Source organism: Vidua macroura, chromosome 3 (assembly GCF_024509145.1).
Source record: "Vidua macroura isolate BioBank_ID:100142 chromosome 3, ASM2450914v1, whole genome shotgun sequence".
NCBI lineage: Eukaryota > Metazoa > Chordata > Aves > Passeriformes > Viduidae > Vidua > Vidua macroura.
The window spans coordinates 56,570,199-56,592,873 of NC_071573.1; the positions used below are offsets into that span (position 1 = coordinate 56,570,199).

Genomic DNA, 22,675 nt, shown 5'->3' on the forward strand with positions numbered 1-22,675 from the left:
TTCTAGGATTTTGTCTTTGAGCCACATGGCTAAGAACACCAGTAGAAAACTCGTAAAAAGTCAAGTGCATGTCTTATAACATTAAACATATTTAGTGGGCTATTGGGATAATGTGTACACAAGTGAAGAGCAAACAAAATTCCCTGTTATTGCTGAAGCCTTGTTGCTTCCAGTTTTCACTTTGAACTAAAGTGCAGTTGAAAGGAGAATTTTTGGATGAATGTATGTAAACACTGTTACAAAAATAGAAGCATATTTGTAATTATATTTTCTTTTGCAGCCAAAACCCTACTGCAGATGAAATTTTGTCTTGGGCGCAGAATTTTGACAAGATGATGAAAACACCAGCTGGGAGGAACCTTTTCAGAGAGTTTCTTAGAACGGAGTATAGTGAGGAGAACCTGCTTTTCTGGCTTGCATGTGAAGATCTAAAGAAAGAACAGAACAAGAAAGTTATTGAAGAAAAAGCAAGACTTATATATGAAGATTACATTTCTATACTATCACCAAAAGAGGTAAAGCTGTAAATGTTACATTTGCATTTTCTGTTATCTCAGAGCAGAAATGTTATACACTGGACTGCCTGGTGAGGGTCTGAAAGTCTGTCAGATGAAAGTCTTAATATGAACATTAAATCAGGAAAGGAAGGGACAGAAACAGTAGAGATGCAGTCACTGGTCCATTTACCATTACCAGCCACAACACATCCAGGTTCTCTATAAGACTTAAGAAACTCCAGTAAAAGAAAGCTGATAAATAGGTTTGTCTCTTTAGTAATGCTACATATCTGATAGAGAGAGGAAATAAGTAATGCAAATGGATTTCTGGAGGAAAAGCACCAAACTTAAGGAATTTGAATCAGAATCTTGGTAGATTTATCTGCAGCTACAGTTGTCTGGGAGAAAATCGTAATTTCTGCTGGTCATTCCTATGTGAGAGTCCAAGAATGAAGCTGACATATTTTATCTAATGAAATGTACAATATCTAGGGAATTTTATAAAACTTTATTCAACCCTTTAAGTGAAATAGACAAATTTTGAAATTATCTTCACCTGTAGTAAAGAAAAAGCATCCCTATCAATACATGTTTTGTAATAGAAAGAGATACATAAATATATAAGTACTGTAGAAGAGTTTTTCTTAGGCCACATCATGTACCTTTATCTTCTTTGCCTTGTCTTTGTGCATTACATTTGAATTTCTACTCAATGGTCTTACGCTAATTTATGCTTACTGTGGACCTTGCTTCCTACATTTTACTTTTTCACTACATTCAGTAATAATTTGCAACTTCATTCATACGAATGAAGCCAAAAGTGAATTATAGCTCCATTATCTTCTCTTGTGTCATAGTATCTACTTTTGCTTTGGAGTGAAATACAATTGCCAATACAGCAAGCTAATAATAAGTTTTTCTTCTAATACTGTATTTTTACCAGATAGGCATCTGATGAATGCTCAATTGTCTTTTTAAACTAAGACCAATCAGCATTTAAAATTCAAACACTAACTAAGCATTTTTTGACCTAGAGTTTAACAAAGCTACTCACAAACTTGGTGCTAGATGCATACAGATCTCATCAATCCAGTTGCTTCTGCCCATATTGGAAATCTTAGGAGGCAAAAAAGAACTGTTTGCAATGCTTTAGAACAGCATGGGAACTGAAAAATTCTTGTTCATCCAGGCATCCCTTTCCAGTTGTTACTTTTTGACATAAGAGATGATATATTTAGCATGACTCGTACAGTAAAGAAGTTATTGAGGCAGAAGGTCTTAGTGTTCTAAACAGCTACTTTGTATTCATCTGTTTAGAAAGAAAATACCTTTAGTAATTCCAATGAGTTTTGCCATCTGGCTTTAGTGAGTCACTTTAAAAATACAATGCAAATTAACAGTTCCATAATTAATTTTGTTTTTTGCATTCTCTGAGTGCAATTAGCTTTTATTATGCTCAGTGGCTCAAAAAGCCACTATTCTGCCAAATTTGAGGGTTTTTTTATCCCAGCTATTATGTTTGATATTGAAGAACCAATTAGGTGCACAAAACTGGTTTTTGTTTATATAAATGTGTGTGCCTGCATGTCAGGGGGAGAATTGCTTAAATCTTAGTGTGTCTTTTTTTTGCTGTAGAAATGCAATGGTCTGGGCTTGAAATCTATTCAAACATATTCTGAAGACACATGGCTGCAACATTGCCACTCAAAACTACCATAGCACTGTATTCCTGCCCACACTCACTGATTGAGCAGCACCACTGGTCTCTCATAGTTGTGCCTTGTGACTGATAACCAAGTGACAGCAAATATTAGAGGAGAAAGCTTGCCTGCTCTGTTAGTAGCGTACTCCAATATGCCAACAAACCAACAATGCCAGATCCTACAGCTGGTACTGAAGATAGAATGAAAATGCATACTTACTTCTCAGTGCTGTACCATACTATACCATAGCACACCAGCGTATTTCAAAGACTTTGCTTCCCCATGTATGAAAGCACAGGCTCACACATCCAAATATATTCTGAGTTTTCCTCTTGGTTACCATCCTTCATGTATCAAGGTATCTTAATACATCTTAATACACGAAGGGTTGAAGTCAATCCTTCAGACAGTATGAATATCTTTGTATGGTAGCAGAGCAGTAGGGTCAGATTGCAACTTGGTGTAAATCACAGTATCCTAACTGATCTCTTCTTGCCATTTATCTACTCAGGATTTTAGCCCTTTTCTTCTTAGCTGAGTAAACCCTTGCTGGTCCCAGCTGGGCCTTGCTGCTACTGCCATTTCATTTAATCCAGAACACATTAATTTACTCAGTTTTAGAGCATTTTGTGGATAAACTGTACATTCACTCAAATTTCTAAAGGATATTCTAAAATCATCTGGGCATTCATCCCAAGCATAATATGCCCTTTTCTGCCTATGCACAGGAGTTCATCACAAATGGTAAATAAATAAGAAGCTAAAACTGAAACTTGCTAACAAGTTCAATATGGATATATGATCTCCTGAAAGTATGAATAACCAGATTTTAAAAAGTCCTGATAAGAAGAAAAAATCTGAAATAGTTAATAATAATGGGGAGATTAACACAATAAAAATGATCAAAATCCTTGGGAAATTTCTAAGGAACAACTGTAGTGGTTAAAAAAAAAAAAAAACCAAAAAAAACCAGAAAAAAATATCTAGGGCAGCCAGGTAAGACTGATGAATAGAAATTTTCAAAAAGTTTAACCACAAATGCTCAGAAAAAAACCCTGCAGCTCTCTGAATGAGGGTAATTCAACATTCATTTCAGAGAAACGTTTTTAAATGCATACAAATTATTTTTAAGGTAAAACAATATATTTTGGAAAACTGCAGTTGCACTGCATTTAATCTGCTATACAGCTGCATTTCATTGTACAGGTCTTAAGATGGATGCAAACACCAAGTAAAAACTGAAATAGAGTTGATGGTCTCAGTACATTACCCAGTGTGATGGTTTTGAAAGAAGTACAGAGCATTACTTGAATAACTGATAAACTCAGCATGTTCAATGGAGCCCTGAGAAATAAAGACAAATATTTCAGCTTTTCTAATGTTATTGTTTTATTATTCTGTGCTCATCTTCTTCAGGTTAGTCTTGATTCCCGGGTGAGAGAAGTGATCAACAGAAACTTGTTGGACCCCAGCCCTCACATGTATGAAGATGCCCAGCTCCAGATATACACCTTGATGCACAGAGACTCTTTTCCAAGGTTTTTGAACTCTCAGATTTATAAGTCTCTTGTTGAAAGTATTACAGGCTCTACTTCTGAAACTTAGTTTTAATTTTGAAACAAAATAACTTGATTTTTTTTTTTTTTGGGTGGGTGGGATGGAAGAAAATTAGTTTAATAACATCTGGAGCTGGGTTCCTGGAGAACTACAGTTTAGCACTACTCAGGCTACTGTGAAGAAAAAAAAAATATATTATGGTCTCTGTCTACATTTTTACCAAGGTCCTCCTTTCTCAAGATGGCGTGGGAGGGGATCAATGGATTTGCCAAAATACATTTGTTTCACACTCCTTTCACCCTACTGCAGTTAAGATTGCAATGATGTATTTGTAGTTTTATGAACAGTCTCCTTGTGTATCCTCACACTGCATGTGCAAGGTAAAACTGCTTCACTTACCACTTAGTTGTTGCAATATTTAATCCAATAACATAAATTATAGCTGTATTTAAAAACTTTTTTTTTTGTGCAATACAGTCCTATGGTACATAGAAACAATTACAGCAAACCAGAAAGAGGCTTGCATTTTTTAACATCACTAACTAAAAAGCCAGTTTTTAAGCTGTAGCATTACTCTATATGCTCTACTGAGTACAATACACTGACTTTTTGAAGCCAATATTTCTGTATAGAGAAAAAGAGCTATTTATCACTGTTTATTTAAAATTAAATCAAGCGGAGGATTCCTCTGGTTGTTCACTGCCAAAACTGTGGCATTTTCATTACAGAGTTTGCAATGTCAAAGAAAGAGAAAAATAAAAGGAGAAAAAAAAAAGCACAAATCACTTAAAGGGATCCATTTCTGGGTGACACAATCTATGCGCTGATATTGTTTAATTGTTAAAGGAACAAAGATTTTCAATGTACATTTCAGATGTCAGATACTGTAATTGATTTATTAAAGACTGGCTATCCAGTTCTAACACTGTTGTATAATGTTATGTACTTCAGAAAAAAAAAGAAACAAGAAACAACACAAAAAGCTTGATAATTTAGTTTTTTTAATAAAGAAATTTAATAAAAGATTGCCTACATGTAGCATTTTAGAGCATTTTAGAACATTTTGATGAACTGCATCTGTTCTATAAGATAATTTTTTTTTTGAAAGCTAAATCTGGTAAAAAATGTTTTTAAATAAAGTAACATTTTACAAGGTGGCGGGTTAAAGAAGACTTATCTTAGCTTCTAGCCTCATTGATTTTGAACAACTCCTTGAAAGAAAGGGGTTTGGAGAGTAATATTAAACCAAACTTTAAGGGCTTCTAAAACCACGGATCTTACCCAAGCAAAATGCCTACAAAAACACAATGGGTATCTTTCCTGGGTAGAGATTCCTGTACTGAGCCCTTAATCATAGCTATGATGGCAGCACAGTACTCCCATCACTAGGCTGCCATGGTGTTTTTAATAGGTGTTTGCTTGGCCTTTTTATCAAAGAATGTCCAGTTTCAGGACACATTTTGATGTTTAAAGAAAGAGACAGTGACTTGGAACTTAAAAAAACCCCATCTTCATACCTACCACACACAAGCAAAATGAGTGTTAGCATCCCTCATAAACTGCTAAAGACATACCAAGAAATTGCTCTGAATACTTGTTATACATACATATATATATATATATATATATATATATATTTAATACTGGCAACCATACTAAGACTTAAGAGGCAAGGTTCTTCTCATTTATGTAGGACAAAACATGGCACGAGCCCATCGCTTTCGATTGGCCTGGAAGGTCTGGCAGTTACGTCCTTGAGTGGAATCTGGCCTGAAGACATTTGGCTCCAGCTCCTCAGTTACCTCCTGCGGGCAGCCTCCGGTGCCGGCTTTGGCGGGAGCTGCTGCTGCTGAGGCAGCTCTGCTGTGACACCGTAACTGAGAGGATGCAGGTCTTAGTTTATCTTCTGGGGCTTATTTTTTTCCCTTTGTTTTACTACCTCTCATTTTCTTAATTTATTGAACATGCTTCAGATAGCAGGTTTGGGGAATTTTTTAGTCATTCTTTTTACTTGAAACCTGTGTGCTTTTTTGGGATATATATATATATGAACAATTTAACAAACTGTTTCTTAAACTCATTTGGTTTTGTAATTTATATAGAATTCAGGAGATGATTAAAAGGGCTATTCTCTATTCCCTATGCAAATATTTTAACTGTTGTAGTGTTTGACAAAATGGGATCTAAAACAAAAATCTGCAAAGTAGAAAAACAAATCTGTTTACAGTGGCATTGCTGACTATCCTACCATATTCAGCACTTTTAAATATTGTTATTTATGAAAATGTAGTTTAAAATGCAAGACAAAATATTTATAAATGTTTCTTTTAATAAATACCTGTTTTGTCTGAAAGTGCTACCGTGTTATGACAACTTTATTCATGTTGGTTAGCTACTTACCATTATGAATAAAATATTCAATTATTATACTGATAGAATACGAGCTATGATGTTTACAAATCCTGAGGGGGGAAAATTCAGTGAGAAAGGACTGCCTCCTTCTACTGTGAAATGCTGTTAGGAAAAAAATAATTTTTCTTGCTTTTTTCTTAATTGGAATTTAACTATGGTCCTACATATGTCTAGTATCATTTGACTAGTTATATTTACTTGGTACTAAACATATACAGCATCATATATGTATATATTTACATAGTGTAATTTCAAGTTGTTGGTGTTTGAGGCACAACACATTTGGTGCACACATCTAAGCAATGTGTAAGAGACAAAACTGCATGCATAAGTCTTGACAAATGTAGACTTGAATATTCTTAATGTTACTATTTGATGGTGACCTGCTAGTCATAAGCTATCTTTATAAGATATTCCACACAGGTAGAACTTCTTGTCAACACAGACAAGTCATCCTTTCAAGACAGGTTTAAAGCTAGATGTGCAGGCCCTAAAATATTAACTTGATTTCTAGCATAAGGTTCCAAAATCTGTATTTGGAAACTGTGACATAATTTTGAAAAATATTACACCAATCTTCAGTGTAATACTGCAATGAAATCACGTTCAAAACTTTATTGTCTAAAATCCTCTATTGGGAGGGATTTAAAAATTGAACATAGCATTTAAAGTTTCTTTCTTGGAGCAAATGCTCATATTAAAGCATTTAATGTACATTTCGTTTATCGGTTTGGGTTTCCCAAATTTTTTATGACAAAAATGGATGTGGTCCAAATGGACAATAAGTAACATGATCTCATTGCCTATCATACAGATCTTTGAACACAAACTGTAAAAAAGTCAAGCTATTAAACTGATTTATTGTGCATGCAGTGTACAATACACTTTGAAAAACTGCCTAAATACACTTATTCTATAGCTTGGAATAAAATAAGTATGTATTTAACTTGTATTTCAGTTTTTCATGAGAATGTATATAGCAAGTCCACTACAGAAAGTGAGCTATGTTTTTGTCACTTTTGCCCAGTGTTTTAAATTCCTGTCAAAAAGAACCTAATGCCAAAGGGCCAAAAATAAGCAGAATACTTCAGTACCCTCCTGTCCTTTAGGCTGAAAAGAAACTGAATCTATACTGTGTTACACTTGTTCAACTTAGCTGTTTACAACCAGCTTTCATCTAACAGAGCTTAAAGTAGTTTGGGATACCCAGAATGAAGCAAAACTCACAGACAGTATCGTAAGCATTCAGATTAGCCTGAAGGCACATGTGGTGTAAGAAGACTCAAGGTTTTCTCAAGGAGAAAAGACAGGCTGGTGACACGCAGGTTAAACGCTACTATGGAAATGTGGTCATAGCATGTCCAGGTCCACAGACAGTCCATAACACACTTGAGTACTTGTGGAGTCCACAAAGTTCATTTGCAGGACAACAGAAAGTGGACACAAACCAGACTTCAGCGAGCAATAGTTACTTTTTAAATTAAAAGCATGCTGAAATGCTGCTAGGCTGCGGTCTAAACCGAGCAAATAAAGGAGACCAACAGTCCAGCTTCAACAGCCAGGGTTTAAGATGTCATGTCATGCTAAACTTGATTCCCTAGGCAGCAAACTCAATTACAAGGAGGCAATATCTAAAATCAGGTGAGGGGCTTTTTCAGAAGAGCAGCTTGCTGGACTGACCATGCTGTGAGCCCGCTTAGGAACCCACAACTCCCATGCGCAGGAAGTGGTTGCAAAAGCCATTTAGCAGAAGTATTCCACAACACAAATTCAAAAACAATCAAAGCTGATACAAGGAAGTCTCTAATTTTAGCAACTCTCTACACCACAAGGAGTAAAGTCTATATTTCCACAATGTCTGTGAGCCTATTCCTGACACTGTTGACCCAGTCAACAAAGCCTGAGCCCTTATCAAATCAAACAAAGCAAAAACTTAAGGTTGCACATAGGCAGAGAGATGCAATGTCTCCTCCAAGTTGATCTGAATCATGTCTAAGGGTTTTTCTCAGCCTAGTGCTGTTATTTTTTAAGAGACCCAAGAGTAGCACTGTAGCACATCGTGGGACTTGGACACAGCAAGTCCCATCCTGTTCACCAATATGCTGAGTACATTTGCAGTGACAAAGCATTAGCCCTGTTTGAACATGTCCTGAATATTTCTGCCAGCAGTACAAGTGATGTTGGTGGGATGAAAGAACAAAGCAATAATAGTGCCAAAATCAGTTAGACAAAGACTTGACAGAAACAGTGTCTGCATATTAAACTTTATACCAAAAGCCTGATTTTGCCCCTTCCTTTATCCATGAACTCACCCTGTGGAAACCCACCCTTCTTATTTAAAACAGGGATATGATTCAGGTGATTCAAAGGCTGACCATCAGTCATTGACTCAGATTACTTGTTTGTTTTTTTTTCCTCAGAAACTTTATCTTAAATTCCCCCTTACTCTAAATTTTCTGAGTATTCCATAGGTCTTTTCACAAGCTGGGGTCACACAGCAGTTAGATGCTCATTCATTGTCACAGAACATCAAAATATTTTGTCTGTTAAAGCATAAATTGGGTAATTTTTCCTTTATGATTCTGGAAGAAGACTTCAAGGAGCTTCACGGCCAGGCGGTAGTGGGTGCAAAGGAAGCTTTTGGTGGGTGAGATTTCATAAGTGATGGCCTGAGGTTTTTATCAGTGCCAGACAACTCACACAGACTGTACATTCTCCACAAAGATCTTCCACTGTGACTTTTACTTATAAAATATTGCTACACTGTACTTTACCAATACACCTTAGCCAAAATTGCGCACTTAAAATCATAGGAAAACATTTTTATCTAACCATTAATTTGAATATTTAATGTTTTGAATAGCAAATTCACACACTAGCCTTTCAATTTCCATCAGAGAACACAAACTTTCAAGTTTTCTGACCACTAAAACCACTTAGGTTTTCAATTACTCTAGCTTTTGATATTACATTTGTGAAAATAACAATTTGCTAATGTTTAATAAGAAAGTAACTGTTATTACAGCACTGTAATTTAGTTGTAAGATAAGATTTCCTAGTCCTAGTAAGACATGAACAAGGACAGAAGGAAGGCAAGGACACAACTCTGACTCCTCAAATGAGTGTAATACAAAATACTGCCTAATAACATTTTACGGATAGTTGCATATTTTTATAATAAAATATATTCCTGAAACTGTTTTGAGTTTAGCCAAGAATCTCATTAATGATGTTGTCTAAAACAAGGTAATATGCACTCGATCTGCATTGCAGGAGGGATTTGCCCAGATCATCCCACAACATGCAGTTCCTAAATGGCTGCATCCTCGCTGCTTTCCCACTTGAAACTTACATGTAAAACACTGTACTCAGATGTGTATTTTGTAAATGGGTTGTCTTTTAGTTTCACTGTTAATCTCTGATGTGAAGGCACTTTGAATTGCCCTTTTTGGTTCCTCCGACAATTCATTTATTTTCCTTTAAATGCTTAATTTTGCACCTGCTTTCAGTACAGGGACATCCTTCCACAATTTTTGCACGGTTCTCCCCAGCGTACTTTAATTCTGAAGATTTCTTCTGAAGGGAGAAGGTCTGTAAGAGTAAGCCGGATATCCAAAAACCCAGCTCACTCTTCCCACCAATCTCAGTTTTACCTAGGCCGACTTTAAACTGCCCTGGTAGAAACCCCTGTACGCCGGACCGTCTTGCTCAGAAGTCCGGCTATAAGCTTGGGGTACGGAGGATTTGATGGGGTTTGAAGCTTTTTTGGTTTTTGTTTTCTTTTTTTTTTTGGTTCAGAATGACTAAAACCTCCCTCCGGGGCCTGCAGAGGGCGCTCGGGGCGCCCAGCAGGGGCCATGAGCCGGAGCCCCGCCCCGTCAGCGCTGGCCAATCGGAGCCCGCCCCCCCCCCCCCCCACACCGCGGGATAGAGAGAGCCGAGGGAAGCCGAACCCTTTCGGCCATTTCCGCCACCGGAGACACGATGATTTCCGACTGAGCCCAAAGCCAGCGCCGAGACTCTTCGGCAACTTCCGGAAACCCGGAAGGGAGGCTGCCCAGAGCGATCGGGCGTCTCCGGAACGGCAGTGACTGGCGGGCGACAGGGGAGCGGCCGCGCTCCGGCCCCAGCCAGACATGCGGCTGCTCTCGCGGGCCCTCCGCGCGGCGCAAGGCTACCGAGCCGCCGCGCTGCCCCCTCGGAGCTTCCGGGCAGCGCCGGTGGGATGGCCGCTCCCGGCGCGGCGCGGGCTGAGCGCGCGGCCCGGCCTGGAGGAGCTGTTCGCCGCGCCCTCCCTGCGCCGGCTGCTGGAGGCGCGCGCGCGGGGCGAGGGCGGGGCGGCGCCGGAGCTGGCGGCGCGCGTGCGGCGGCTGCGCGACAAGGAGCGGGAGCTGCGCGACACGCGGGAGCTGGCGCAAGGTGCGGGACGGGGCGCGCGGCGGGCCTGGTCTACGTTCGTGACGTCACCGGGGTGCGGCCCCGAGGGGACGGGCGCAGGGCGGAGGTTCATTTGCATGCGCTGACGCGATTGGGCGAGCGCGGAGCCCAGCGCGCGGTGCCGCGCTCCCGCAGGGATGGCGGCGGGAGCGGCGCGCGTGTCCCCGGGAGGGCCGCGATGGTGACACACGTGTCACTCGCGGGTGCCCGGGGCGGCCCCCTCGGGCCCTCCGGAGGCAAAGAAACAGCCCGAGCACAGGTGGCGAGTACGAGTGAGTGGGGGAAGTACTTCCGCCGGCGTGGGAAGTGCTGATACTGGACCGTATTTCATATAAAGCAAAGGTAACTAATCAGGGATAGAAAGCTTATAAAGATTTGGTGGAGTTGTTTTTTTTTTAATCCATCCTTCCCTTGCTGCCAAGACAGCCCAGTCCACCTGCCTGTCTCCGTTTTGGCAGTCGTAGAAGTCAGCACGTAAATCTGCTGTCTCCACACTGTGATTTGACTTTGTTGTGTGTCGGTAGCTGCACGCTTTTAGCGCTGCCAAATAATAGGCTTTTTTTTTTTTTTACCGAGAATCAAACTTCATTTTGATAACAGTTAGAAAACTGCAGTGTAGAAAAGGAATACTTTAGCATCAATAAACATGCGTTAGATGATTAAGTATTCCCTAGAACGGTAGTATTCTGATTTTTGCATACAGTGATAGGGGTATTAGTCCTTTTGACAAGCAGTGCCAATTTTGGAGCCACTGTGCTCTTTAAATCCTTTATGTACTTGCCACACTGAAATACAGAAAATAGTTTTTTAGAGCCACAGAATGGCTGGTGTGGGAAGGACCTTTGGACATCACCCAGTCCACCCTCCTGCTCAAGCAGGGTCACCCACAAGTTGCTCAGGGTTTCGCCCAGTTAGCTTTTGAGTATCTCCAATGACGGAAATTCATAACCAATCTGTGCAACCTGGGCTATTGTTTGACCACCAGCACAGTAATCATTGTTCTTTATGGTTGGCTTGGGTTTTAGTTTTGGATGTTTTAGCGGAAATTCTTTTATTTCAGATTTTTCTCTTGTCTTATACCTGCACAGGATTAGAAAACACTTCATATGTACTTAGAATCTTCTTTACAGACCATATTAGTAATTCGATTTTCTAACAGGTTTAGTGTTTTGGGGGAGGGAAGGGTTGTGTGGTAATTTGGTTTTGGTGCTTTTTTTTTTGGTGTTTTTTTTTTTGTTTTTTTTTTGGGGGGTTTTGTTTTTTGTTTTTTGTTTTTTTTTTTTTGTTTTTTTTGGGTTTTTTTTTGGTAGAATAAGTTCTTCGTGTGGTTATTTTTTTAAAAGGTTTTCTCAGAATGGCACTGATACAAGTCTGAGGATTAACCATACTCAAATATTTCAGATGAGAATGAAGATTTCCGGAAGCTTGCAGAAACAGAAATTGCTTCGTGTGAAGAAGAGATAGCTGAACTGAAACAACAGGTTAGATCCCCTTATAAAGCCCCTGTTTCCTTCCCATTCTGAAATTAACAAAGCCAAATTATCTTCTTGTGGGTGTGGGAACTAGGTGATATTTAAGGCCCCTTCCAAAACAAACCATTCTATGATTCTCATCAAGATGTATGTGATAAGTTCCTCTACTCCTCCCCTAGTTATATCCTCAAATAGTGTCTGTTAGCTAAGGAAAATGAAAAAAATCAGGTGCTAAAAAGACATTCTGTAAGCAAGTGCCTATTTGTACCTGAAAATGTTTCAATCAAAGTATCTTTTTAAATAGGTGCTATAGTTTGTCTCGTCTGGGTGTACCTTTATGGATGTTCAACTCTTTAGCCCTTGGAAACATTAATACATAGTGTCACTCACTGGTGGGTTTGAAAAAATGTAATGCTATGTAACTACTTTAGGCTGCCACATTATATAAATTTTATAGAGTGTCTATATTATTTAACACAAAAAAAAATCTTTACTTAAGCATACTTTCAACTTAATATTACTGTAGAAGCTGCTATGGTCACATTCTTTATTCCTTCAACAACAATACAACAGTCACTTTATAAATATTTTTTGTAAATATTTCTGATTCTGCCAAAAGAAGTCGTCATCTGTGGAAAGAAACATCACCTAAGGCTAGTAAAGGAAGAGGATTTAAAAGCATTTGCAAATCATCCAGAATTTTGATTCAGCATTCAAAATTTTGATCATTTTTTGGTTTTGGTATATTTTTCTTCTGCAAATCAGGCTCTTTTTTTTTTTAATATATAAATAAACAATACATTTGTGTTGTTGTTGAAGGACTGTGCTCCTGAACATCCATACCTTCTTAGCTCTGCAGTTGAGATGGAAGTCAAGGGGAATCTGATTAGAAGGGAGATATTCAGCTGTGTTGCAAGAACAGGAGTGTATCCTGTGGTTTATCCTCACAGTGCTCCTGATGGATTGAAAACTTCTGTGAAGTTTTGTGGCTCTCAAGAGAGGCCTGTGTAGCTCCTGTGACTGTGAACAGACACAGGGAGCCTTCCTGCAATGCAGCATCACCCTTGCACACCTTTGCCTGGCTGAAGCCCATCCTCACGGCAGGAGAGCACAGCCTGGATCAGTTACAGATGTGTCTGGCATTTTACACTGACTCAGGTGTGGATAGCAGTGTCAGAGAGGAGTCTTAGCTGGGTGCTTTTGTATTCACAGATAGTGTTGCTTTTGATTCCTTCAGAAGAAACAGATGAGAGTGATCTTGTCATGGAAGTAACTGCTGGAGTTGGAGGGCAGGAAGCCATGCTGTTCACCTCGGAGATATTTGATATGTATCAACGATATGCTGCTTATAAAAAGTGGAAATTTGAAATATTAGAATACTTTCCCAGTGAACTAGGTCAGTAATGAAAAAACTGTAACTTCCTAATTCAAGTTGAAACACTCATTCATATGATATTTTAATTTCCAAAGTAAAGGAAACTAATTTGCACTATCTTAATTTTAGAAGTGGAATATTGTTTGAATGTCTGAGTACAGTTCTCTTCAGCTTCTGTATTTGGGCATGAAACTCCATTTCAGAAGAACTATTAAAATACTAAAGTGCTACAAAGAAAATTTGTCTTTCAGTACTTTCATTTCTACATTTTAAAAGTATTGAAAGACAAGTGCTTGGCAGAAGGAAATTTAGAAAGTGATACAGACATATTGGTTTAGCTTTTTTTGAAATAAAGATTATGTAAACTTTATTTTGCTACAGTGTTCTACTTAATTATCTAATGTTTTATTGTTTATAGATTAGGTTGGTGGAAGATTGAAAAATCTGGTTTTTATTATGGATCTGTTGGCATAGAGGAATCAGTTTTATTTTAAAAAATTATTGGAGTTAAATCTAGAACATTTTAAATTTATTTGTAATAGTATCTCTATAATATAAGGGGAATATTTGGATATAGCTCATCTGTAACAGCTGTTGAAATCTTTATTAGAATTTGATTTTAAAAAGTGTTATATTTGTAAGCAGTTTTAATATCTTTCTTTAGAGTTCCTAGCAAATATTTTATTTCAAGTTCATGAACGTGAACTCAGGCTCCCTTCTAGAGTGGCTCACTCCCCTCTAGAGTAACTGCTAATGATTCAATTAATATACTTTTTAAAAAAAATTATGACACTTGAATTCCTTATTTTCTATTATCTAGATTTCTTAATATTAATAAAGTTCTTGTATTGTTAAGAGCTCATGTGCCAAGTAAACTGTTTTTACAGTTTACGTGATGATAGGGACGAGAGGTTTCATATTAGAGTGCATCTTGTTGCTGAAAGAGCAAAGTCATGTTCATCCCCACTCATGACCAGGCAAACACTTTGCCTGGAGCTGAACCAGTTCAGCCTTCAAAGCCAACAGAAATCTGTTTATTTCTTTTTTTTTTTTTTTTAAGTAAATGGAATAAACATTGTACAGGGTAGATGGGTGTAAACAGAAAAGACGAAGGGTCTGGGTCTTTTTTTTTTTTCACATACTAGGGGGAGAGGAGAGTTGCCTTTCCATCGATGCAAGACTTGGATTGGGTAAACCCCAGCTGTCTCATACACCTCACCTTCAGAGCAGAGTTTCAGTCAGCTTAAGCAAAGCCTGTCTCATCTTCCAGCCAGTTGTATATGTTTTCTTTCTCAGCTCTAGCAGTTTTGAGGCCACTGTGCTAATTTGGCTAAAAAAGCCCTGTTATGGAATAGTTCTAAGTCAGGTCTGACTCGGCTTACCGTCCTATGATTAGAAGAAAAAAGGAGTTGGGCTTGGTGGCTTGGCTACCCTTTTGGTGAAAGCTCAGTCCTTGGACAAGGAGCCCACACCCTCAGAGATATTCTCATTAATGCCTTCAATGAGAAATTGAACTAATATGTTAACCTAGTATAAATCTGTCTGTTTTCCCTTCGAAAGGGCTAGGTTTTTTAATGGTTATATGTTTATTTTAAAGTCTGTTTTGCTGAGGGCTTGTTTATGCACCTTGATAAACATTTAGGATATAAGTCTTGGGAAAAATAAAGGCAGCCCTAGCTTTTGTCAGCCTCTTGCAGGTTATTTTTTGATTTTTCTATAACCACATATTATCAAAACAGATGTTGGAGATAAATTGGGAGGTAGGGGCACTATACATGGCACGGTCAATGAAATGGATATTTGAACCCTCAGGTTCAAAGTGTTTGTGCTGTGCTGAGTAAGAGTGGGGCTAAGGATGCTGGCGACACTAGGTTGTTACATCCTACCTACATTCCATTTTTATTGAGCACATCAAAGCAAGATCCTATGTTAAAATGTCAAACTTCCTTATTTCAGAGAATTCCTGAATTTGAAATCTGAAGGTGAGCATGTGTGAGCAAGGTGCATGTTAAATAAAGCTGCAATGAAATACAGGTTACAGTCCACTCTTAAATGACTACTGACCTACCCCATGGGATGCCACTGTGAAAAAATAGCATGTTAAAGATTCAGCACACATGTTGAAGCACAAACTCACATGTCATTTATCCACTGCTTTTCACCCTGTAGAGGCAGGCAGAGATACAGATGTAGGCCTTTTCCCTGATCTAAGATGCCACATAAAAAATGAGCGCAAACTCATACTCTTGTTCTGAGTAAATCAGATATCAGGATAGATTGGGACATTTTATATGAAAGGAGCAAATTCATAGTTATTAAGAGTTAACTATATTTAACAGGCCTACAGTATGTCTGACAGTGTAAAAGGTCTGTCAAAATTTCATTAGCTTTGGCTGCAGTTCTTAATAAACCTGTGTTGGTAGTAGTCAGTTTGAAGCAGTATGATCTAAATACCTGTCATGTGAACCAGTTTCTTGTCATCGTATTCTAAGCACTGTAGGCACATGTGTCACTACAAATTTTAAAAGCAGAAGGATAAAAATGATGTGAAATAGAAAGCCAAACTGCCTCTTCCTATATTTCACAAACATGGTTGTAAAACAATATATATTTTAATAAAGTTATGAGTGAACGAACACAAACGTGTCCATGGAGGTGAACGATCTGGCCTGTGCTTTGGTGGATGACATTTTCCTGCTGTGCAGGGTATTTTCAGATTCCATGTTGTCTTCATTTTACTTTTTTTAAAAAGCTGTTGTCTTGTCCCTATGGTTGAGTTCCTTAGTCTGAGAGACAACTTAAACCAGTATTTCTGAGAAGCCTCTTATTTTCCTCAGCTGTGGTTTCATATTGCAAGGCTTGAAAAGCAATACTCTTTCAAGGCCACCCGTGTCTTCTTCAATCATTCCCTTGGCACACCATCCACTGTGCTGAGAGTGGGATTTGGGAATTGAGATGCATTAAAAACAAAAATGGGTGAAAGATATTAATTTATAATATATTATATATGGGTGAAATATATTCATTCTTTTATATATAAATGATATATTCGTTTATAGTGCCATCACTTCTCTGATCCTTCACTTATACTGCACACCAGCAAACAAGGAATATCAAGAATGTCATAAAGTAGTAGAGCAACAAAATTTGTCCCAGAGCCATGATTGCTATGGGCTTGACTTCCAAGCTGTTCAGAGCTTGTAGGATGTTGCTGTCAAGTGTTTTGCTAAGAGGTGCAGGAATCTGTGTTCTGTTTGCTCCAGAAAAAAATTATATAAGTGTATATAAAATGTATTAAAAATGTATATAAAAATAATTAAATTGAACTCTACAAAACAGAATTTGACAGTCCTTTCCTTTTTGAACTAATGTGTGAGTAAATATTCATAGTGTTAAGATTGTTCTTGCATTTTCAGCATAATTTTGCCCAAATGTTTAAATGTTGAATTCATCATTTTAAGAAACAAATGCCAGTGGTGTGTAAATACACTGTTGGCAGTATAACAGCATAGTACCAACAGTTCTAAAAGGTTTACAACTGTTTTTCTTCTCTATTTAAGGTGGCCTAAGACATGCAGTAGCCAGTATAGCAGGTGTTGAGGCTTACAAATACATGAAGTTTGAAGGAGGAGTGCATCGTGTTCAGCGGGTACCAAAGACAGAAAAACAAGGACGCATTCACACCAGCACAATGACTGTTGCAATCTTACCCCAACCCACTGAGGTAATATTTATCTTTCAGTATAACAGACATTACCAGGAGCAATGTTTGATCCCAAGTGTTTTCTGTCTCTCTTGATATTTTCACATAATGACTTTTTTAATCTTAATTTTAAACTAGGTTATATTTGTTATTTTATTTTTATCACAGGAATGAAATAAAGAATTTCTGTCTTTTCTCATAATTCTAATTTCAATAAAGTCTCTGAGAGTTTACTTAACTATGACTTGAAAATCAACCGTGACTGGCATGTTGTGTGGAAAACTACATTTTCTGCAAAGTAACAAAAGACTGAATCATTTTACCAAGCTCATAGATTACTTCTTTTAGCACTTCCTCATTCCCACTTTTGTAGTGTCCTTACTTGTCTGTTCTAAAATGTATGATAACTCAGTTTTGCTATATTTGCTTGCTTAAAAGCAATGAGCTAAGAAAGCTTTGTTTTGATCTTAGGTTCATGTTGACGTAGCAGATTGACAAAGATGTTACTCCTTCCTGAACTTTCTTGAAATTGTCATGCTCCTTCCTCACAGAGACTATTGCTCCACTCCAAAGCCAAAAAAGGGAATGTCGTCCATTTCATTTAAAAACCATCTAATCAAGCTCAAATATTGGTTAACTCTGCTGGAAGAGAATGCAAAGCTCTCAGAAGAGAGGAAAATTAGTGCTAAGCTGTGGTTATGCATTAAATTACTATTTGGCTGATTTTTGGAGTTCCATTGTGATGCATTCAAGTCTGATTACCAAGATTTCTTAATATGTTTATAAGAGGATTTGAATAAGCATTCAGAAGTTTGATCTTGCATGAATGTGCATTCTAAAATGAACTGATTGTGCATATTTGATATCTGTCTAGAAAGAAGCAACATAAAATACTTTTTTTTCTCCTGTCTCCCATGACAGTTGAGGCTGCAAATCAGTCCAAAAGATCTACGGATAGAAACAAAGCGAGCTAGCGGAGCTGGAGGCCAGCATGTCAATACAACAGATAGTGCTGTACGGATAGTTCACATTCCAACAGGTGCTGCTTTATTCTTTCCTTAGTACAAGACCTACATTCCAAAACTGCTGTCAGAATTTCTTTTGAAACAATGGTTTTATTTTCAAACCTGGGCAACAGTAGAGCAGAGGTTTAATGTAATTTTCTTATCTATTCATACTACTCTAAATGCATCATCTTGTGCCCACTCCAGTTTTTAACAGTGAAGACTACTGGCTTCAGTAGGGAAGCTATAATTTTGCTATCAAACATGACACTCTAAAAGTAATCAGATTGTTTTCTAGCAAAAAATTATATTTAAGCTTTCAAATAATGAAAATGATACTGAAAAAATGGAGTAGGTTGAAATCTAATGTTCTGAATTTTCTTGACTAGTCTCCAAAAGAGAGATTGTGCTATTTTCATATTAAAACAGTACTTTTAATTGCAGAGTCTACTCTGAATGCCAGCTCCCATTCGTCTGCTGGCTCCTTTCCCATAGATGACGCACATAATTAAGAGGCCCATCCCTCTGGCTCAGGTTAGGAAACATAGCAGGGATAAGATACACCCTCAAACACTACCTGATTTTAGCTGTTGTATGGGGGCTTTTTATTGCCATTCCTAAGCCTTTTACTTCCCTTTGAGCAATTCACAACAGCCTTCCTGACTTTCATTGCATTTTAACTTTTCCTCTTCTCTACCACAAACATTCATCAGGCTTTACATGGTTTCAGGGTAATCCCAAGCCCTCTTTATCTTCATGTATCCAGATTTTTGCCACCCATTTCTTTGTATCTGTTTAAAACATCAATGCATTCTGCACTTGTTGCATCTCTCTAGTAAAGCAGAAGGCAAGCAGTGGAGAGGTTAAAATTCTATTCACTATATGGTGACAAAAAGATACCCCAGATTAAAAATGTTTTGCATTGCCTGTATGTTTGGATAAAAACACAACAAACTAAAACCAGCAATTGATCTTAGTTTTTGCTGATGGCTGTTATTAGGATGTCTTATAAAGATCTTAAAAGTGTATTGCAAATTTTTTGCACTTCTACACAGTTAATGGGGGACATTAGCTCACATTAGCTCCTGACTTTTTTCTGTTCCACCTTTCCCTTCTTTATTTCTCTGATCTCTCTTCCCTTAAAATTGTCCTGTTGGTTCTTCTATTTCTCTCATCCTAAATCTTTTTATAAACCTTCACCACGATCCAAAATGTTGTTTATAAATAAGTCTTTCAGAAAGTAATACTATGTAATCTTATAAAATCATCCTCTCATATTACCAGAGCTACATAATAAGTCCAAATAACAACTTAGTTCGTACTGTATTTCTTCTTCCTGCTCCTTTTTTGGGCTTTTCATTTCTTACCTTTAATTGTGTGTTTTGGGATGAGAAAGCACACCGTTCTATTTTCTTAAATAAAATAGTGCCCACTATTTTATATTCTGATCATATGCTAAGCACTCACTATCTTATGTATTTTACTGTTCCTTAAATCCTATGTTTTCTGGAACTGTGGCCAAAATTTATGACTAATGAAGGTTTCTTTTATAAGTCAGATCACATCACATATCTTTTATTTCATTATCCATCTGTTGTCCAGGTGAAATAAATTTACACTGAATTAAATTTCTTGTCTTAAGGCTTAAAACATCAGTACAACTCAGCCTACACATCTCTCCCAAAATATATCATTACTCATTAATAAACCTGGACTTCTACATTCCCAATCCAAATGTAACAGCCTAATATAACATATAAAAAGTCTTGCAGAAATTGCAGAGCTCTTTTAGTATGTGTTAATCTTAAATGCTAAAGGTCATGATATTTTTGACAGGGATTGTGTCTGAATGTCAGCAAGAAAGATCCCAAATTAGAAACAAAGAGAAGGCTATGCAAATGCTGTGTGCTAAACTATACAATGCCAAATTAGAAGAAGAAACCAAAAAGAGAAACTATGCTCGAAAGATTCAAGTAAGTTTCATTTAGTTGTGGTATAATTCTGTACAAGCATATGTCTTTATGTTCAACAGCTTTGTTGAACAGCAAGTAGTAAATGGAAATATAGAACAGCAGGGGCCCAGGAGGGACTTAAATGAGGCAAAAAAAGTAATAGAATCACAGAATAGTGTGGGTTGGCAGGGACCTTAAAAATAATCTAGCTCCAACCCTCCTACCATGGGAAGGGATGCCTTCCACTAGGCCACTCTGGAGAACAAAATTTGTGGAGTCCCCAAGCTCTCTAAACAACAACATTACATTTTACTGCAGCAATAAAGCCAGACTTAAAATTTCAGTTGTAGTTAAATCCTAGAGATCCAGTGAAACAAGCTGGATTGCAGCATGAAGAACCAGAATAGTATTAGAAAGAGATGCAGTATAATTGTTCTTTTACATGTTTGAGAACAATTACTGCAGTTGTAGAAGTGATCTGAGTGCTGTATAACTCTGACAAATTTTGTATAGTCATGTGAGGAAGAGAAACTTTTTGCTTTTTATGCCTAATCAATATTTCACCATTTTTGTAAGATCATGATGATGATATACTGATTCTTCTTGTTCAATAGATTGGGACTAAAGGAAGATCAGAGAAGATCAGAACATACAACTTTCCTCAGGACCGGATTACAGATCACAGAATAAGCAGATCAGTGCATCATGTTGAGTCTTTCATGCTAGGGGAAGAAATGCTAGATGAAATGATACAAACTCTGAGAGAATATGCTGATTATGAATCTCTAATGGAAATTATTTCAGAAAATGAAAAAAATAATTCCTCATGAACATTGTTCTTTCTCAGGCCATTACAACAGATGTAGACCTTAATCTGCAAAGAAGCTTCTCAGAGCACCACCCAGAAAATGGAACTTCTTTTCTGATAATGAAAAACATCACAACTTGTTTCCTAATGAATATTAAACAGTTTTCTTACTTGCTGAGTAAAAGACTATCATCTTCATATAAGACATTCTTGCTGCAGTAGTCCTTTTGAAAAGTTTATTTGATTGCACCAGAAGTAACAGCAATTTTAAACAACTTCTAATGATACACAACTCTCAAAAGGTATGCATGCATTAAAAAGGAGTATTTCTAGTTCCTGTTTTCATTTAAACTATGGCTTAACCATCACACAACAGTGTGAAATAGCTTACTTGGGAGAACAAAAAAAAATACCCTATTTTGTTTGAGTGATTGGGAAAAAGTGATAAATAAATTACACACTCTCTTATTAATCACTCTACTTATTAATCACTTACATGTGTCATGGGAAAGGGAGTCAAAGTGTATCTCTGTCATGTTTTCAAGGCCTTCTGGCCCTTATTTATAAATACAAAACAAGCTTAGGAATATCCCTAGTGCGAGGAAAAGAAGTCATGGAAGCCAAGTGATGAATCGTGTGAATTGATTTTGGAATAAATGTTACTGTTCTTGAGTCAAAAATTAAAGTAATTGTTACAATATTGTTCAACTGATATTTTAGTGTCCAGTTGACTTCACTTCAGTGTCTCCTTTATGGTTTTAATTGAATGCCCAAATTATTGATCTTCTAAAAGTTATGTGCTATGACCGGCACTTAGTGGTTTTGTCTGTTTATTTAACAGCACTTTAAAACATTTGATATCTTTATCATTTTTTTTCTAGTAAACACTGCATGGTAACTATGATTAAGTTCCAAGTCTTTTAATTTAAGATGCATTCATTAACTTCAGATGAAGAAATGTCTGTGTGCATAAGATGAGGCATACATATTTCCTTTTGATAAGAATGAGTCCTAGGTCTGTATTTACTAGCAGTTTTATAACTCCAAACTGGCACATAAAAAAAGTAAAAAGAAACATTGACTCAATTTTTGTGTGAAATAATTAGATACCTATTGGAGCAGAAACTAGGACTGAAGTCTTCATTCTTACCAGATCACTATGGTAAATGGAACACTGAAGAGCACTTATGACAGTCCTACAGACATGACTTAAAGCCAGCCTTCTTAAGCCAAGTGATAGATGGAGTTTGTTGTTCAGCTTCATATTCTTCTAAACAAATAAGGGCCATTGACCAGGTCTGCATACTGGACTTCTGCATGAAACTTAAAGAATTGTTTAGGTCTTTGTCACCCTAGACCTTCCCTGATCTTCCAGCTTGTAGCCTGTCTGGGCAGATCCTGCCTCCCTATTCTCATTTGGCTCTTGAACAAACATTAAATGTCTTGTTTCGCCTTGTGAGTGACCAGGCTCTGATCAGTGTGAGAAAAAAACAGACATAGTGTAGTTCTGGCAAGAGGCTGACAGAGGTATTCCAAACCTGGTGTCTGACAGTGCTGTACATAGGCGGACTTCACTGTCCTTGGCCTGTCATGTCAAGCTTTACTGTGGAAGGACTTGAAGTCCCCTGCTAGCTGTGTATTAATTTTAATTCAAGGGATGTTGTCTCTGCAAATGCAACCTCCTTGAGCTGTGAGCAGATTGCCTCTCCAGCAGTGGTGGGGATCCCTGCACTGGTGTCCAGTCAGCCTAGCTCC

At 37.6% G+C, this 22,675-nt stretch overlaps 2 protein-coding genes across 4 annotated transcripts in view; both read left to right on the forward strand.

Moving 5' to 3' along the window:
- Positions 1-7,115, forward strand: part of RGS17 (regulator of G protein signaling 17) — a 30,540-nt gene extending 23,425 nt beyond the window's left edge. For both annotated transcript variants that reach the window (XM_053974478.1, XM_053974477.1), the window contains exons 3-4: positions 281-515; positions 3,617-7,115. In XM_053974478.1, the coding sequence (XP_053830453.1) occupies positions 281-515; positions 3,617-3,805 (424 nt within the window). In that variant the 3' untranslated portion in view covers positions 3,806-7,115. The remainder of the gene's footprint in view (positions 1-280; positions 516-3,616) is intronic.
- A 3,020-nt stretch (positions 7,116-10,135) lies between these two features.
- On the forward strand, positions 10,136-21,632 carry MTRF1L (mitochondrial translation release factor 1 like). Of its 2 annotated transcripts, none has more exons than XM_053973254.1 (7): positions 10,136-10,588; positions 12,008-12,087; positions 13,291-13,474; positions 17,014-17,177; positions 18,078-18,195; positions 19,997-20,133; positions 20,727-21,632. In XM_053973254.1, exons 1-7 carry the CDS (start codon positions 10,306-10,308, stop codon positions 20,940-20,942), a joined length of 1,182 nt encoding a protein of 393 aa, XP_053829229.1. In that variant the 5' UTR covers positions 10,136-10,305; the 3' UTR covers positions 20,943-21,632. The 2 variants fall into 2 exon arrangements, with proteins under 2 accessions (XP_053829229.1, XP_053829230.1); XM_053973255.1 differs by lacking the exon at positions 10,136-10,588 and adding an exon at positions 10,777-10,948.
- The last annotated feature ends 1,043 nt before the right edge of the window (positions 21,633-22,675 follow it).

Bases quoted from the DNA above. Each gene is read 5' to 3' on its own strand.
- MTRF1L (XM_053973254.1), top strand. From the start codon at position 10,306: ATGCGGCTGCTCTCGCGGGCCCTCCGCGCGGCGCAAGGCTACCGAGCC. The intron at 12,088-13,290 runs GTTAGATCCCCT...TTGTATTCACAG, and splicing joins TAGCTGAACTGAAACAACAG to ATAGTGTTGCTTTTGATTCC. The intron at 17,178-18,077 runs GTAATATTTATC...CTCCCATGACAG, and splicing joins TCTTACCCCAACCCACTGAG to TTGAGGCTGCAAATCAGTCC.